Genomic DNA, 18,931 nt, shown 5'->3' with positions numbered 1-18,931 from the left:
GCAAGTGGACGGGTGAAAGAGGAGTCTAACTTCGCCAGTATATAACTATTGGTTGACAGTGTATTATAGGATTCAACTGCCCCTCACGTCACGCTCCAATTCATCCTCATTGCTCCTTATCCTCGCGTTCGGTAGCATTGGGACAGACCATTGCCTGCTGATTGCCTTCTCAGATGTCATATTGTTTTATCACAGCGTTTGCTTTCTCAACTGATCTTGCATCTCGGTTACATAATCTATTTTCCGAACATGGACGGGCCATCGAACTGGGCTTTTAAGGGTTAACCTGACTGAAAGTTTCAGGCCCTGCTGTGTATGTCTGCTTGTTTTATCAAAGCTATCTGGGGGATTTTCGAGTGTTCACGGGCCAAATCGCAGGATCTCTTGGTTCGCTCCTGCAGCATGGCTATCTACCTCATGTGGTGACTTCCATCATATGTTCTAACCACCTTTTCTTGATTAGTTTCAGAGACCCTCACACTTGGTTACCGTAAACTACATCAAGTGGAGCCATTGGGATTATCGCTAATGGCGAACTGAAGAAATCATAATCCTTTATCCCAAGCATGATGGCATCCGTAGCAATATGCCCTGAAGTTTGTTTTTGCGACCTGGTAGTACCGGCCTAATGCCGGCTGACATTGTGGGTGATATGCCGAAAATTTCAACTGGGTCACGTCCAAGTTACCCATGAATTGCTGGAATAGCGTGGATTTAAATTTGAGCATTGGTCTGAATAAATCTCATGATGTTACTGAATGGTGGAGCAGGCTCAAGGGATCAGATGGCCTACTCCTGCTCGTAGTTCTTATGTTCTTATGATTTTAAAAGGTCAGTCATGTCTCTGGGAGGAAAAATAAAGTTTAAATGTACATATGGAGGACAGTCCATTGAAAGACATTCGGATGGAAAAAGGTCTCTGGTGGAATTTACTGCTCCTGTTACCTGGAGGTTTACAGAAACTGGAATACAATGGCCACCCTAGGCTCGATGCCTGCAAATTTAAAAACTAATAAGGACAGATGTAGAGAAAGCGTTTTGAGCGCAAGCTGATGTGAATAAAACGAATCATTCCTCATGTCATCGGTTAATTTGTGTGAACAATATAATAATGATAATATCAATTTTGATTCTATTGTTGTACGTTCCAAACTGGTTTGCGATAACAAATATTATTGTTCAAAGTCGAGGCCTAAGCAACTCAGCCCAAAAGAACTCAGGACAGTGGGAGCCTCACAAGCCCAAGCAAGAGGAAGGTGATCAGCAAATTTGCTGATGACACTAAGATGGTTGGATTGGCGGGTACTGAGGAGCAGTGCCTGGCAATGCAACAGGACATAGACAGACTGGTAGATTGGGCAGATAGATGGCAAATGGAATTTAATCCGGAGAAATGCGAGGTGATGCACTTTGGCCGGAATAATGTGGAGGGGAGTTATACGATAAAAGGTAGAACTATCCGGAGTATAGATACGCAGAGAGACCTGGGGGTGCAAGTGCACAAGTCCCTGAAGGTGTCGGTGCAGGTGCAGAATGTGATGAGGAAAGCGTATGGTATGTTAGCCTTCATAGGAAGGGGTATAGAATATAAGAGTAGGAGTCTGATGTTGCAGTTGTATAGAACATTGGTTAGGCCTCACTTGGAGTACTGCGTCCAGTTCTGGTCGCCGTACTACCGGAAGGATGTAGAGATCCTGGAGAGAGTGCAGAGGAGATTTACCAGGATGCTGCCTGGTATGGAAGGGCTGTCTTACGAGGAAAGATTGAACGAACTTGGGCTGTTTTCCCTTGAGAGACGTCGGCTGAGGGGGGATCTAATAGAGGTTTATAAGATTATGAAGGGGATAGATAGAGTAAATGGTGGTAAGCTTTTTCCGCTATTAGAAATGGATAGAACGAGGGGTCACGGGCTTAGGGTGAGGGGGGCTAGGTATAAGACAAATATTAGAGGGCAGTTTTTCACGCAAAGGGTAGTGGGGGTGTGGAATGCACTGCCGAGTAAGGTGGTGGAAGCAGGCACGCTAGGGTTGTTTAAGAGTCACTTGGACAGCCACATGAGCGGGCTACATATAGGGGGATATAGCAGGCCTTACTAAACATTGTAGGCTTGGGATTACGTTTTTGCCTTAGGGATGTTACAGTCTTTGCCTGTTTAATAATGAATTTTTTGTCTCCACAGGCATTTAAGTCCACCTTGTTGACCAGCAAGGGGCATGCATGCGGCAGGTTGTAGTGGGCTGCTCTTGGACGTTGCTTCGGGAGTTGCCTATTGCTTCATGTCGTTAGTGTGCTTAAACTGGACCATCTCGAGGGCAACATGACAGCTCTGAGACTATCTCTGTTGCTGTGCGGACACATGGATTTGGGCCTGTGTCTGTGGGAGTTTGCACGTTCTCCCCGTGGCTGCGTGGGTTTCCTCCGGGTGCTCCGGTTTCCTCCCACATCCCAAAGATGTGCTTTTAGGCTGATTGATTGGGTAACAAATTGTCCCTATATTGGACCTCCCTGATCCTCGCACATTAGGCGTAGACTAAAATCATGAATAGGTCACTGAGACAGTGGGACGGCGGCGCGGGCTCGTTGGGCCGAAGGGCCTGTTTCCCGTGCTGTGTTGTTCTTTGTTCTTTGTTCTTTGAAGGCGACCCTGACAAAACAGGCCATTAGTTTAAACAGTGAGCAGAGGGGTTGATTTGCTTTGTTTCTACAGAAGCCCGGCCACAATCTGGATTGAAACCAAGAAATGACCAACCTCCAATCATCTATAAAGAAGCAGGAGATGAAACATTCAGGCCTGCATTTTTTTTCTCAAGGATTAATAACGGCGTAATTTGTTTCTTTATTATTCTATTCATAATGCAAATACAAGCGTTATTGTTAGAACTCATTTTTGCAAGTGTGCATGCGTCTTTGTGTTTGAAGGAGAATCTCCAAGCCATGTTTGATACCTTCCTGGAAGTGTATCGAAGAACTAATCTCAGTTTCAACCTCAGGAAGACTTAAGTTCTTTACCGACCCACTCCAAAATAAAATGTAATCTTACCCTCCATCAGGATCAATGGAGACACTCTCCCAAATGTGAAACATTTCCCCCTATGTGGGGACAAACCTCTCACCTAAGGTTGCCATTAACATAGAAGCCCAACATGGTATTCCATCTGTGAGCACCGCCTTCAGACACTTAATGATGACAGAGATTGATGTCCGTGACATCGATGCTGATACTATGATCCTCATGTACAAGGCAGTCATCCTCCCAACTCTGGACTACGTAAAGATGCCGCCGCAGGACCCTGGAATGGTGCCATCAATGCTGTCTGAGATGAATGCTCCATATCAACCAGGAGGGCAGGCATGCTAACATCAGCGTCCTTGGAAGAGTCAAGAGCAGCAGCATCGAGGCCATGATCATCTGAAGCCAACTCCACTCAGAGAGCATGTGTTTAACAGGCCAGAGTCCTGACAGCCAAAGTAAACTTACTCCACCGAGCCCAAGGAAGGCACTTGAACAAAACGAAGACAAAATAGAAACATAGAAACCTGACAGCACAGGAAGAGGCCGACCACAATCCCACCCGGGTCCTACCCCCATATCCACCCACTAATCCCACATCTCAGGACACTAAGGGCAATTATACCATGGCCAATCAACTAACCCCCACATCTTCGGACTGTGGGAGGAAACCGGAGTATCCAGATGAAACCCACACAGACATGAGAAGAATGTGAAAACTCCAAACAGACAGTGACCCAAGCCGGGAGTCGAACCCAGGTCGCTGGAGCTGTGAAGCAGCAGTGCTAACCACTGTGCTACCGTGCCACCCCACATTGCTGTGGCTCTTGAGTCACACGTAGGCCAGACCGGGTAAGGACGACGGTTTTCCTTCCCTAAAGGACGTTAGTGAACCAGATGGGTTTTTCCGACAATCGACAATCATTTCATAGTCATCAGTAGATTCTTAATTCCAGATATTTTTTATTGAATTCAAACTCCACCATCTGCTGTGGTGGGATTTGAACCCAAGTCCCCAGAACATTAACTGAGTTTCTGGATTAATAGTCTAGCGATAATACTGCTAGGCTATCGCCTCCTCGCACGTAACATCCCGTATGTAACAGGGATGGAAATAGAGCGCAGATGTAAATGCCCGCGAGACCCTTGTTCAAAAGAGACCAACCTGAAGGAGTCTTGAGAACACTCGACAGCAAGAGGAGATCCAGAAAAGGAACCTGAGAAGGGAATGCCAGTCATTTCGAGCCCAAGGAGCAATGCCACCTCCCAGAGGTACCTGCAGATGTGGGGTCGGAGAAGTAACTCTAGGATTGTGTTCGTTAAACATGCAAGGAGCCACAGTACTCATGACCATTGACGTGGTGTTTCTTCAGTGGACGATCATACTTGCTAGCGAGTGATCATCAAAAATAAAGGAAAATTCTGAAACTGTCTCCCGTCTACAAAAGTGTCCTCCGCCTTTCCTTCAGCCAGGGCCAGCATCCTTCCTTCATCTATCCTGTCAAGTACTGTATGAATTTGGCGGACTCCTATGAGATCACCTCTCATTCTCTAAATTCTAAAAGATGCAGATCGAGGTTCCTCATTTGGTTCCCCTAGGACAATGCTGCCATCTCAGGAATCAGTATGATGAAACATTGTTGCACACTGTCTACGGCAAATCTACCCTCCCTTCTCGAAGGAGACCAAAACTGTATACATTAGTCACGAGCAGTCTCGCCAAGCCTCCATACAATCGTACAAGACATTTTAAACGAACTCTCAAATCCCCTTGCAGCTATGGCCAACATGCCATTTGCCTTCCGAATTGCATGTTTCAACTGAATGTTAGCTTCCACTGACTTATGACCAAGGACATCCAGGTCCCTTTGGACATCAATTCTTCCCAATCTCTCACTATTTAAGAAATACACTCAATCTGGTTTTGCTACCAAAGTGAATAACTTCAGTATTTCCACAATATATTTCATCTACCATATTCTTGGCTGGTTTTTGAGTCTCTTTGCATCCTCCTCACAACTCACATTCTCAACTAAAGCAAACATGGAAATATTACATTTTGTTCCCAAATCCAAGCCATGGATATTGATTGTAAAAACCTGGGACACAACTACTGCTCCTTCTGGCAACCCACTAATCACAATATGTCAACCTGAAGGTGAGCCATCTATTCCTATAGTTTTTTGGAGTCTGATAACCACTTCCCAATCCATGCCATAATATTACAGACAAATCCAGTATGCCTTTTTGTATTTACTAAACTTCTGAGTGGGACCTCATACAAAAAGTCTTTCAAAATCCAAATACACCACAACCAACAACTTCCCGTTACCTATTCTGCAATTTATAACGTCAAAAAAAAAGGTTTTTCAAACATTCTTCCCTTTCTAAATCCATGTTGGCGCTGCACAATTCGACCATTCTTTACGAAATGCACGTCATCAAATTATACCTCTACTACTGGGGTCAGGCTAATAAGTCTGTGGTTACACTTTTTCTTCTCTCTCCTTTCTTAAATAGTGAGGTTATATTTGATAACTTAAAATCTGCATGTACTGCTCCGGAATTTATCGAATTTTGTAATCCCAATCAGGGCGATGTGGTGCCTAGCATTGCAGCCTCACGTTGCCCAGGACCGGGATTCGATTCCAGCCTTGCGTGACTGGCTGGGTGGAATGTGCACGTTCTCCCCGTGTCTATGTGGGGTTCATCCCACAGTCCAAAGATGTGCAGTTAGCTGGATCGGCCATGCTAACATTGCCTTTTAATGCCCCAAGATGTGTAGGTTAGGGGTATTAGGGGCTTTGAGCCTGGGTGAGATGCTCTGTCAGAGAGTCGGTGCAGACGAGATGGGCCGAACGACCTGTTTGAGCACTGTAAGGATTCTATGAAGTTATGATTTTATTCTATGATTCAATGAAACTGCTATCCCCACAATCACCTCTTTTGAACATATGGCCCAAACTGTCTTTCCGATCAAATGAATTTCATTTAAACAAATTCATGTTTTTCTGATCGTGATACTTAAGTTGTCCGGTGGTTTCTGCTTATTCTACCACAACATGTAAACGGCAATGTAGCGTGGCGCTGTTGTCCTAGGCGGAGCTGTTCTAACGCAGTGTCTGTCAGTGATGCGGGTCGCTTTCTATCTCGCAAAGTATTTTTCCTCACTTAAACCAATTTAAGACAAAGGTCGTTAACTTTAAACGCAATAACCTACTTAAAATCAGGCAACAAGGCGTTTTACTGACAGATCTCTGAAGAATAGCGGAGGAGAGTGGATGCTGAGCGGCGCCGGGAGATGGCCGGGGTGTGACGGGGGAGTGGGGGGAGGTTGGTGGAGGGCGTGGGGTGCTTGAGGTACAGCAATTGGATGTCTCCACAACTCTGGAACAGTCGGCCCCGCAGCATTGATATTTCTGAGCTATTCTGTTCGCCCAGTCCATTAATTAATGCATCAAGTGGACATCTCCAGTTCCATTCCGTCATTTCAGATCAAACGCAAATTTTCTTCATCAAAATAACTATTATTAAATTGTTTAAGTTTCGAAGGCAATTCTGCCAATTAATTCATAGCTTCTTAATTATAATACAGGATAATCTTACTTAAGTGTCTTTCACTCCAAATATTCATGTATGTCTGTAACTGTTCTTACCATAGGCACGAACATAAGAATGGTTCAGCCTTATCTTGTTTGTTTCTAAATGTAAATACTAAAAAGTAATATAATACGGCTAAGGTTATATACTTATAAAAGGTAAACTAAAAATGCAATGTATTTTAATTATCATGAGTTAGATCTCTTGCTATCTTTACCAGCACCCTGCTTGCCTGTTATTGAAGGCACACCTTTCAATCTATTGTTTCATATTCTACTGCTGCAAAGTACATGCAGTAATTCTATTACGCAACGGAAGTTTGCTCTTCTTCCAAATTTCAATGCCATGTGTTTAAAAAGAATTATAAGAAGTTTAATTTACTTGTGTATTCTAAAATTAATATTGATTGGCCTAATATCTTCAGTTTGAAATAATGTAGGTTCAATATATCAAAACACTATCTTTTTGGCGTGCCTTATTTATTGTCGGTGCAACAAACTTGAAATAGTTGCCTTCAGGAAACTGCAAGTCACTTTTAAGCACGTTTCCTTTGGTACTGCCGGTTCCTTCATTAACTTTGGGCAGAGAATGATTGCGTTTCATAATTGAAAACCATCACCGACATTGTTTATAGTTTGTGTTTTTGCTGGTCTTTGCAGCTTGCAATTTTACTTGCACCAATATATTTATGGCAGTCTGAAGTCAATCTACACAAAAAAAACTATGCACTGAAGGGAAATATTGATTTGCGATTTGTGTGAATTTTAAAAAGGACGATTCTTCTCTGAGTTCAAGTAAAAACTGAAAGGGCTCGAACAATTCAGCAGGTCTGTCAGCATCTATGAGAGAGAAACAAAGTTCACGGTACAACTCCATATGACTCTTCTTCCCAAAATCACTTTGGAACAAGAATCATATTGGACTCGAAACGTTAAATATTTCTCTCTCCAGGTAAGTTGGCAGACCAGCTAAGTTTTTCAAGCACACTCTGCTTTTATTGGAGATTTCCAGCATCCGCAGTATTTTGACTTCAACTTAACTCAGCTGCTTTCGGTCAAAGGCCTCACAGAACCTGAAGATATGATTTGATTTTTTGATTTCATTTGATTTATTATTGTCACATGCATTGGTATACCGGGAAAAGTATTGTTTCTTGGCGCGCTGTACAGACAAAGCATATCGTTCACAGAGAAGGAAACGAGAGAGTGCAGAATGTAGTGTTACAGTTGTAGCTGGGGGGGAGCGAAAGATCAACTTAATGCAAGGTTCAAAAGTCTGATGGAAGCAGAAAATGCTTCATAATATATCTTACCAATCAATTCAAATGATTGTATATTTTTAATAACACCATGGTGCCGGTATCCGAAAGAGGATACTCGATGTGGCCTAAAATTGTGTAACCAGGTAATTTAGAAACTCTCACATTAAGCGCTGTGAATTATTGTCAGAAACATCCACATCATGATCACCGCTATCCACACACTACAACATTCAGTCAGATCTACCTTGAAAATTATGTTGCAAGGGTTCTTCCACATGTGCGCATACGATTGGTGCCATTGGCTTTACATAAATGCAGAACGCAACAAAAGCAAACTTCACGATTCCTCACAATTAGAAATTTGCTAGGAATTTTGTCCATGGAAGCAGATTGATAATAATCATAACGTTTGAGTTAATGGCAGTAATTTTATTGCATTGCGAGTATTTGCAACATTGCACTTTAACAGTTCAGGGTGAACGCATTAAATACAGGCAGCGAGACCGAGTCAATAAACTGCCGATTGTGATGATTTATTTAAAATGTTCCTCTTTACTGCAGTTGATATTTTGTTAAACAGACATTGCTACTAAAATAAGGAATCGACGCACAAGATCTTGGAATCACATACAGCTGGATCTGGAGATGCTTGTTCGAAGTGGGTTTGCTAGAGCCTCGTGTTTGACCACACAGGAGTAAAGCTCGTGTGAGTTCCACTCTGAGGCTGACAGAGTCAGATAACTGCTCACACTGAACGTGTTGTCCGCCTCCTGCTGGATCCGACTGGTCTCAACCCCATTCCCTCTGATGCTGCCATCGACAGTCCATTCAATCTCCGCAGCTCCCGGGTTAAAACCGCTCACCAAACACACCAGGGTCGCCATGTTCTTCGCTGTGATTTGATCCGATGAAGGCGGAAGCAGAGACATAGTGGGGCTCCGTGGACCTGAAAAGTGGATAAAACAATTAAGATCCATTCTTAAATGACAAAAAGAGTCAGAATCAATGTTTTGCATTGTTGAAATCTTTGAAGATTGCACGTCACTGTACAAAGCTGCGGGGAAATTAACACAAGGAATCTTCATTAATGTTAACTGCACAGCCGCCGCCCCGAATAGTTTTGAACAATATATATTCTGTTAAGATATCCCTAATTTTTCTGCATGACTAGAAACACATGCAATATCTTAAGTAGAAATTGAAACTTCGCGAAAATGAATGCAGAACATAGCACTGATGTGTTCAAAGCTAATGATCGGCATTAGGGGTAAATCTTGGAACAAAGTTGGGAGTAAAGATAATTAAACACATAACATTTGATTCTAAGAAGTGTACTGCTCAACAAACTATTAAGAACTTTCCAGTTTGCACTTCTTTTCACAGAAATGTAACATTGGGCTAATATCTGGAATCTCTACCTTCACTGTCTTGGCCGCTTTGCACCTTCGTAGCTTGCACCAGGTTTCTCCCCAGTTCTCACAGTCATTTCCCCACAGCCCCAATCCTGGTCCGACTATAATGTGTAATCCTGCAGGAGACTGTTCCATTACATTCCGAATAATCTATCTGGGACATCATTGGGCTACAGCGTCACAAGTGGAAACTTTTCAACAAACTAAAAAACAGTTTCCTACAAATAACGCTGCTTATGTAAACAGGTATATCCACGTTATATAATAATAATCGAACAACAGTCTCAGTGTACAAACAATGCAACCAATGTGACTTGGCCAATAATTTACCTCTCAACAAATACGGCTTCAATCGCTTAACTGCTGATTGAGGTTTGTGGGTCTTTATTCTGCGGAAATAAGCTACCCCATTTCTTACAAGCATGGCTGACATTAAAACAAACGACACACAATTGACTAAAACAGGCTCGGATACCCTGAGGTCGTGATGGGCGCTATGCTAATGCAAGTTCTTTGCTTTTATACTTAAAAAGAAATATTCCCATGATAGTAACAATGAATTTTTACCCCGGGTAATATGGTTGAAGACAGGATGTCACAACCTGGTGCCTGTTTGGCTAACCATTCACACCACGCGGTACAAGAACGAGCTCAAATGCCCGACTCTCGGTGTTTTTTTATTGAATGTAAAGCAAAGAAGTAAATGTTGACACGTTACTGCATTTTCCCCAATTCTATACAATCCATTGCAGTCCGGAGAATTTCGCCTTGGGACATATAAGGTTGTTGGCACAATAACTGGGAGACTGAATCGTGCAATTTGACAAGTGCATTTAACCCCGCTTATCGGAGTTTTATAATACTCCAGAATTGAACTGAGCATCATAATACAGAAATATCTGAAATCCCATGGGATTATTGAGCAATCATTGCCATTCGTATAAATCTGCGCAAAAATGCGTCGACACCAAGGTCTGTATTATTCGCGGAATTACAGAGCATTTTCCCTTTTCTATCTTATCCTTATCTCCGTGATACCGCCGGGGGAAAAAAAGTCACAATGCAATGGAGTACGCGAATTTTCAGTAATACAAATCCTCTCAGGCTGATCATAGAACCAGGAGGAAGGTTCAACGAGTGAACAAAAAAAAGGCGCAGCAATCTGAACGCCTGATGCGAGATATGCGGATGCAATTCATCAAGACGGAAGTTAATGAGCCAGTCACATGTTAAGGAAGTAGATGTAATGTCAGTTACAGATGTTTGTTATTCGGTTATGCCGAAAATAGAAGAGCGCTGACTATTATCGTTAGCTGATCGCTGGTATTTTTATTGTATTATGCGGGCGGGGGAGGGAGGTGGTATGGATTATTGAAAATCTTTTTTATCCTCCGAACGTCTTCACTGAGCTTGGAGACGAGATTGAGTTGCAGCAAGTTGTCACATTAATGTTACCAATCCGAGAATGGGGATAAATGTGCATTATTGCTCTAAGTGGAATGATTTTGCAATTTAGCCTTTTCACCGGCGCTATCCGTCTAAAAAACAATGGGGGTGGGGTTCTTAGAATCTTGGAAAACTGAGAGGCGAAACGCATTCTTTGAAAAGAGCGCGCACTGAGTCAATTTCCGACATATTTGTGTTTATTTCTTAGAATATTTCTCCATTTCACCATGATTCTGCTCGCCCTATTAATACAGATAAGATGCAGCAGTGCGAACAGCCCCTTGGCCAAACAATATATCCTATCGCGCCCTTTTGCTCTCTCGCAATGAAATTCAATTCGCAAGTTATCAGCTGACGGGAACGTGGAAATTTCAACTTCCATCTCGCTGGTAAAATACTTTCATTGCATTCTGGATGTAGGGGGGGTATGGAAAATTGAGAATTTTTTTTGTCTGAACGGTTTCACTCAGTTTGGAGACGAGATTGAGTTGCAGCCAATTATCACATTAACGCTACCAATCCGAGGACGGGAATTAATGTGCTCGAAGTGGAATGAACTTTTGATTTTGTAATTTAGCTTTTTACCAGGCGCAATCAAACTCCAAAACTCTGTGGGACTTTAATAACCTTGGAATTCTGGAACACAGAATGACGCCAAAGGCTTTTCTTTGAAAAGAGCGCGTCCTGAGTCAATTTCCTACATAATCGAGTTTCATTCTTAGAATATTTCTCCATTTTACCATGGTTCTGACCGCCTTATTAATACAGGTAAGATGCAACAGTGCTAACAGCCCCCTTTGCCAAACAATCTATCCTATCCCACCCCTTCCGCCCTCTTCCAATGAGATTCAATTGATGTTCTCCGACTATGGACTAGCCGGAAGGTGGAAATTTCAGCTTCCATCTCGCTGGAAGAATATGGAGCAAATTTCCGCCAGAACATTCAGGAAGATCCCAGTGAACCTCGTTTCACTTTCCCTCTGCCCTATTTAAAACCGGATGATATGGTTTCATCTGAGAAAAAATTGTCCCGGACACGTTTAAAAGCCTAGATATTGCCTGCAAAATTGGTCGCACTGACTAACTTTTGCAAGGCACATGACACTGATTCACCAGGTCTGTCTAAGTGCATTTAAATGACAGTAGCCGTGATTTTCTATAATTCATACTGTAAAGCCAATATGTTTAAAGTGTTTTTTCTTCAGTGTCCGCAATAACGCGGTAAATAATTTACTTACTGCCCAGGTTCAGCTTGGTTCCTTTCCCGAAGGTACGAGCTGCATAACAGTAATAATCGGCGGCGTCCTCCGATTGAACGTTGGTGATGGTTAAATGCATCTTGTTACTCGATGAGTCCACAGACCCGGCGAATCGATCTGGAATACCCGAAGCCGTATCAGAGCTCTCGTCCCAAACAAGCACAGGGGCTCTGCCGGGTTTCTGCCAGTACCAGCTCGTGTAGTAGTCGTCAATGCTGCCTCCGGACGCGGTACAGGTGATCTTGACAGTCTTTCCCGGGGATGTTGAAATGGATCCTGGCTGGGTCAGGACAATATCTCCGATGGTACCTGGTGAAATAAGTTATTGACCTGTCAGGCTCGACAATTGTTTATATTGTTTGCAATTCAGCTCCGTTAAAGTCAAACATAGACAATAAATGCAGTAAAAATAGCAACAAGAGTGAAAGTTAACGCAACACCTACTGTGAAAACAGAGCATTAGTGCGGCAAGAACTCGAACAGTCATGATGAAGGTCCGAGTGAGGGTCAGACTGAAATACTTCTTGACACAGTGCGTTCCTGGGCTCTTTATAAAGCTCTCCTTAAGAGGCTGCAAACTTGACAACGTCATTGAATATTAAGTATGCATGCGAAACCCCGTCATCTAAAGCGGGCAATAGGATTTCGCGTCCTGAGTTGACTGCTATTTGCATAGGCGCCTGTCAGCTATTTTAGAAACAAATGTCAAAAAATAGATGTCAACCCGTGAATAAATGAATACCAGAAAAATGAAATGGCGGGTAAAACATGGGTGACTGCGTGACCAGCGTATTTGAGTTTTAGAAGCCTGAGCAGGACAATAAAGCGGAAAAGCTGGGGGCAGTAAACTGGTTTGTGACTGTATGATTCCGCCCAAACTCGAGTTGGGAAAGCAGAGTGCGAATTGAGTTTGAGCAGAGCGAGAAATTAAAGAGGTTGAGCAGTGTCCTTATTGACAACACACAACAGATAGATGAGTGGATGGACAGAGAGACAGAGCGATAGATAGATAGAAAGATAGATGGATAGAGGGTCGGACGGTTAGGACGGATAGAAAGAAAGAACAGATATGTAGGTAGGTAGGTGGAAAGACACACAGATAGATAGATAGAGAGGGATAGACAGACAGTCAGGCAGATAGATAGATAGAGCAAGACAGAGAGAGAGAGGAGACAGACAAGCAGACAATGAAGGATGGAAAATGCACAGGAATATTTGATGTTGATTGCACCTTGTGTTCTTCGCGAACTGCCGGGAATGGAGAGCCTTGGTGAATTAAGTATTCTGAGAAAAACATGGACGATGAGATGAAGTTTTATTAACCGGCCTGGGAGGGATACTTTTTGCCACATGAGACTGCGAGTTTATTATGTCAACACTTTGAAGAATGAATTGTGAAAAGTCAAATAAAGCAGTTGTTCATTAAATTTGTGATAGTTATGGAAGCTTCAAGATCAAGCACGGATTGCACCCTTATTGTAGAAAATATTATACTAAATTCCGTTCGTACCTAATTTGAAAATAGCGCCTAACATTCACAACAAATTCATAAATATTCATAGAATCATAAAATCCCTGCAGAAGCAGGCCGTTCGGCCTATCAAGCCTGCATCGACAGCAATCCCCCAAGTCCGTAACCTCACCCATTTGCACCACCAAGTCCTGGACAGGATAGGACAATTCAGCGTGGCCAATCCACTTATCTTGCACATCTTTGGATTGTGGGAAGAAACTGGAGCATCAGGAGGAATCCCACGCAGACACGGGAGATCTCCACACAGACAGTCACCCAAGGGTGGATTTGAATCCGGGTCGCTGGAGCTGTGAGGCGGCAGCGATAAAACCTGTGCCACCGTGTCGCCCTTAAAAACTAACAATAGACGAATAATAGTTAATGATGCCATAACCTTCTGTTTTTCTCCAGATGAACACCTAGTTGGGGGCTGATGGATTTAGTTAGCCGGGATACCTCGCACATGTATCAGAACAATGCCAACGGTGCCGGTTCAATTTCTGTTCTGACTCCGGTGGACTGGGGACCTGCCGTCTGCCCCTGCACCCGAGAGTGAGGACAATGGCAAACCACCACTGACAAAACCTGCCGTGAAAACGGCTCAGGCCAAAGTATCAGCAGACAATGGGCCAAGGTTCTGCCTTCTGCAGAGAACAGATGGACAACTGAACAGGAAAGGTGCCGGAGCATTCGGAAATAGTGAATGCCAGCCCTGTTCAGGAGTAGGTGTAAAGAAATTTCTAACATATATGGACCGGACAGTTGGTAAATAAGGCTTCAGAAAAGCAGACAATGGAAAATAATTCAATTTATTTGAAGTGAGCCAGCACGGGTTTGTGAAAAACAAGTTGTTTTTGACTAACAAAATGGCATTTCTCAGTAAACAGCAAAATGTTTGATGAAGTGAATGCAGTGCATGCTATTTATATAGATTTTAAGAAATCCTTTGGCAAAGTCCCACATAAAAGATTGTTTAATAAAATTGAGGATCATGGCATAGGAGGGTTAGTTTCACGTTGGACTTGTAAAAAATGTCTTGAGGACAGAGAAGAGTAACTTGCACCTTTTTTTAAGAATGGGGGGTGATAAATATTGGTGTTTCCTCGCTGTCAGTGCTGAGAAAGTTGGCCACGATATAAAACGTCAAGGTATGGCAAACAGTGAGGATGATCACAATTCACTGCAACAACGCACAGATAGCGACAGGAATTCACAGACAAGAGACAGATGAAATTTAATGCAGGTATATGTGCTGGTGAATTTTGCCAGAAGAGATAGAGCGAGTCAATACATTTTTACTTTAATTTCAGTAGCGGGGTGTAGACATCGTGGCCTCGGTCTGTATTTATTGCTCAACCCTAATTAACCCTGAGAAGGGTCTTTATTTAGACATGATTTACTATATACTTGAATTCCACAGGTCTAAATGTTGTGCAGGGCTGAGGGGTTCTGAGCATATTCAGAGATAGGTTGCTTTTCTTTCCTTCATGGAGGGTGGACATGGATGTCAACGCCAGCATTTGTTGTCATAAATACATAAGAAAATAAGAACTGGGGGCAGGAGTAAGCCATCTGGCTCCTCAAGCCTGCTCCGCCATTCAATTAGATCATGGCTAATCTTTTCATGGACTCCGCTCCCCTTATCTGCTCACTCACCATAAACCATAATTCCTTTTGCTGTTCAAAATTTATCTATCCTTGCCTTAAAAACATTCAGCGAGGTAGCCTCAACTGCTGCCGTGGGGAGAGAATTTCACAGATTCACACCACTTTGGGTGAAGAAGTTCCTCCTCAACTCGGTCCTAAATTTTCTCCCCGTATTTTGCGGCCGTGTTCCCTCGTTCTAGTTTCATATGCCAGTGGAAACAACTTCCTTACTTCTATCTTATCAATTCCTTAATAGTCTTACATGTTTCTATAAGATCTCCCCTCGTTCTTCTGAATTCCAATAAGCAGAGTCCCAGTCTACTCAGTCTGTCCTCAGAAGCCAAACTTCTCAACTCCGGATTGAAACTCTTGAATCTCTTCTGCACCTTCCTCCAGTGCCATTATATCCTTTCTCGAGTAAGCAGAACAAAACTGTACACAGTCCTCCAGGTGTGGCCTCACCAGCACCTCATACAGCTGCAGCATAACATCAATGTTTTTAAATTCCATCCCTCTAGCAATGAAGGACAAAATTTCATTTGCCTTCTTAATACCTGCTGCATCCGCAAACCAAATTTTTGGGATTCATACACAAGGACACCTGGTCCCACTGCACAGCAGCATGCTATAATTTGTTGCCATTTAAATAATACTCCATTTTGATGTTTTCCTATCAAAATGGATGACCTCATATTTACCAACATTCTACTCCATCTGCCAGAACCTTGCCCACTCACTTAGACTACCTATATCGCTTTGCAGACTTTCAATGTTCTCTACACACTTTGCCCTAAAACTCATTTTAGTGTCATATGTGAATTCTGACGCACTGCACTTGGTCCTCATCAATGTAAATTGTAAACAATTGCGGTCCCAACACTGATTCATGAGGCAACCTAGTAGTCATTGATTGAGAACCAGAAAAACACCCATTTAACGCCCCCCCTCCCCCCCCGCACCCCGCTTTGCTTGCCGTTAGTTAACCAATCCTTTATCAATGCTAATTTAATACCTGTAACACCATTCACCTTCATGCTATGCAGCATCCTTTGGTGCAGCACCTAATCTAATAGAATCATAGAACCATAGATAATTACAGCTCAGAAACAGGCCTTTTGGTCCTTCGTTTCTGTGCCGGGTCATTTGTTTTTGCCTAGTCCCACTGACCTGCATTTGGACCATATTTCTCCAGCCCCTCTCATCCATGAACCCGTCCAAGTTTTTCTTCAATGTTAAAAGTGACCCCGCATTTACCACTTTATCCGGCAGCTCATTCCACATTCCCACACCTCTCTGCATGAATAATACCCCATTCCCCTTATATTCCCTTTAAACTTTTCTCCTTTCACCCATAACCCATAAGGTGGAGACAGAAAAGGAATTCCAATTTTCTGATGCTACAATGAGCAGCAGGCACAGATTTAGCCATCTGGGCAAAAAGTACGGAATGTCTGACGAAAACTTTTTTCTCCTCCAGTCTCAGTGGAAAAAGCCTGCTTGCATTCACTCTATCCGTACACATCAAAATCTCATACACCTCTATCAAATCTCCCCTCATTCTTCTACTCTCCAGGGAATAATGACCTCACCTATTCAATCTCTGTAACTCAGCTTCTCAAGTCCCGGCAACATCCTTGTGAACCTTTCCTGCACTCTTTCAACCTTATTTACATCCTTCCTGTAACTAGGCGACCAAAACTGTATACAATACTCGAAGTTCGACCTCACCAATGCCTTATACAACCTTACTATAACACTCAACCTTTTATACTCGATACTCCGATTGATAAAGGTCAATGTACCAAAAGCACACGTTACGACCCAATCCACCTGTGACGCCACTTTTAGGGAGTTCGATACCTGTATTCCCAGATCCCTCTGTTCAACTGCACTCTTCAGAGTCCAACCATTAACCCTGTATGTTCTACTTTGGTTTGTCCTTTCAAAATGCAATACCTCACACTTGTCTGCGTTAACTTCCATTTGCCATTTTTCAGCACATTTTTCTAGTTGGTCCAAACCCCTCTGCAAGCTTTGAAAACTGTCCACTACACCTACAATCTTTGTATCATCAGCAAATTTGCTGATCCAATTTACCACATTATGATCCAGATCATTGATATAGATGACAAACAACAATGGACCCAACACCGGTCCCTGCAGCACACCACTCATCACACGCCTCCACTCAGAGAAGCAATCCTCCACAACCACTGTGTGGCTTCTTCCATTGAGCCAGTCTCTAATCCAATTTACAAACTCCCCATGTACACCGAGGGACTCAATATTCCTAACCAACCTTCCATGAGGGGCCTCACCAAAGGTCTTCTGGATTATTTTTATTTGATTTATTATAATCACATGTATTAACATACAGTGAAAAGTATTGTTTATGTGCGCTATGCAGACATAACAAAACGTTCATAGAGAATGAAAGGAGAGAGTGCAGAATGTAATGTTAGTCATAGATAATGTAGATAAAGATTAACTTAATGAAAGGTAGGTCCATTCAAATGTCAAACGCCAGCAGAGAAGAAAAAGCTATTCCTGAGTCATTTGGTACATGACCTCAGATTTTTGTATCTTTCTGGAAATACAGATACACCACATCCACAGGTCCCTCATTGAAATCTTCTCAAAGAATTTTAACACATGAGTCAAACGTGACCTGCCCTTCATGAACCCATGCTGTGTCTTCCCAATGGATGTTAAGCTAACTGGCCTGTAGTTACCCGCCTTTTGTCTATCTCCTTCTTTAAACAGTGGCGTCGCATTTGCTGTTTTCCAATCTGCAGCAACCTCTCCAGATTTGAATAATTACCACTAGTGCATTTGCTAATTCCCCCGCCATCTCTTTTAGTACCCTGGGATGAGTTCCATCAGCTCCAGGAGATTCTTCTACCTTTAGCCTCATTAGCTCAACACTATTTCTTTAGTGGTAATGATAGCTTCTAAGTCCTCACACGCCATAGCATTCTTGTCATTCATTTTTAGCATGTTATTCATCAGTGCCTGGAAAAACGTGTGGAACCTTTTAGTTCACAAACAGATGCATTGAGTACAAAACCAGACAAGTGTGCTGAAGCTTTATATAGTCCTGGTTAGGCCAAAACTAACATATTGCGTCCAGTTCTGGTCACCACTCTTTCGGGAAGATATGAAGATCCTTAAGAGAGTGCAGAGGAGGTTTGCCAGGACGATTCTAGGAAATTTAGGAAGAAGGTTAAGTGGGAGACCTGGGGCAGTTCAGATGGAAAAAAGGGGAACTTGACGGAAGTGCAGTTTTCATGAGGTGGGGACAGAAAAGCAGTTCCAATTTTCTGTGGTACAATGAGCAGAAGACACAGATTTAAAGATTTGGGCAAAAAGTACAGGGAATGTCAGAGAACAAAGAACAAAAAAACAGCCCGGGAAACAGGCCCTTCGGCCCAACCAGCCCGCGCTGCCATTTTAACATTCCCAATACCCCCTCCACCCATGAGCCTAATCTATCCTTGTGGCATTCCACACTGAGGGAAAACTAATTTAGGGACATTTATTACCTCCAATCAGCCTAATAGCACATCTTTGGGGTGTGGGAGGAAACCGGAGCACCCGGAGAAAACCCACGCAAGCACGGGGAGAATGCGCAAACTCCCACGGACACTGACCCAAATCCATGTGTCTGCACAGCAAACAGTGATGGTCACTGAGCTGTCGTGTTGCCCAGCATCTGGTCCAGTTTAAGCGTACACTAACGACATGAAGTACTAGGCGATTCTCGAACATACAAGAGCAGTCCTT

The 18,931-nt window shown here is 43.0% G+C and overlaps 1 protein-coding gene across 1 annotated transcript; it reads right to left on the bottom strand.

Moving 5' to 3' along the window:
* Positions 1-8,489: 8,489 nt before the first annotated feature.
* Positions 8,490-12,475, bottom strand: LOC145356120 (immunoglobulin lambda-1 light chain-like). Its single transcript, XM_080208730.1, has 3 exons — positions 12,433-12,475; positions 11,968-12,297; positions 8,490-8,817 (listed from the first exon to the last, which is right to left on the bottom strand). Exons 1-3 carry the CDS (start codon positions 12,473-12,475, stop codon positions 8,495-8,497), a joined length of 696 nt encoding a protein of 231 aa, XP_080064856.1. The 3' UTR covers positions 8,490-8,494.
* Positions 12,476-18,931: the final 6,456 nt, after the last annotated feature.

Source organism: Carcharhinus amblyrhynchos, chromosome 20 (genome assembly GCF_965287045.1).
Source record: "Carcharhinus amblyrhynchos chromosome 20, sCarAmb.v2.hapA, whole genome shotgun sequence".
NCBI lineage: Eukaryota > Metazoa > Chordata > Chondrichthyes > Carcharhiniformes > Carcharhinidae > Carcharhinus > Carcharhinus amblyrhynchos.
Note: the sequence above shows the minus strand (reverse complement) of the source record. Positions and strands in the feature narration are given on the sequence as shown.

Bases quoted from the DNA above. Each gene is read 5' to 3' on its own strand.
- LOC145356120 (XM_080208730.1), bottom strand. From the start codon at position 12,475: ATGACTGTTCGAGTTCTTGCCGCACTAATGCTCTGTTTTCACA. The intron at 12,298-12,432 runs GTAGGTGTTGCG...TTATTTCACCAG, and splicing joins ACTAATGCTCTGTTTTCACA to GTACCATCGGAGATATTGTC. The intron at 8,818-11,967 runs GTAAGTAAATTA...TCCACTTTTCAG, and splicing joins AACCAAGCTGAACCTGGGCA to GTCCACGGAGCCCCACTATG.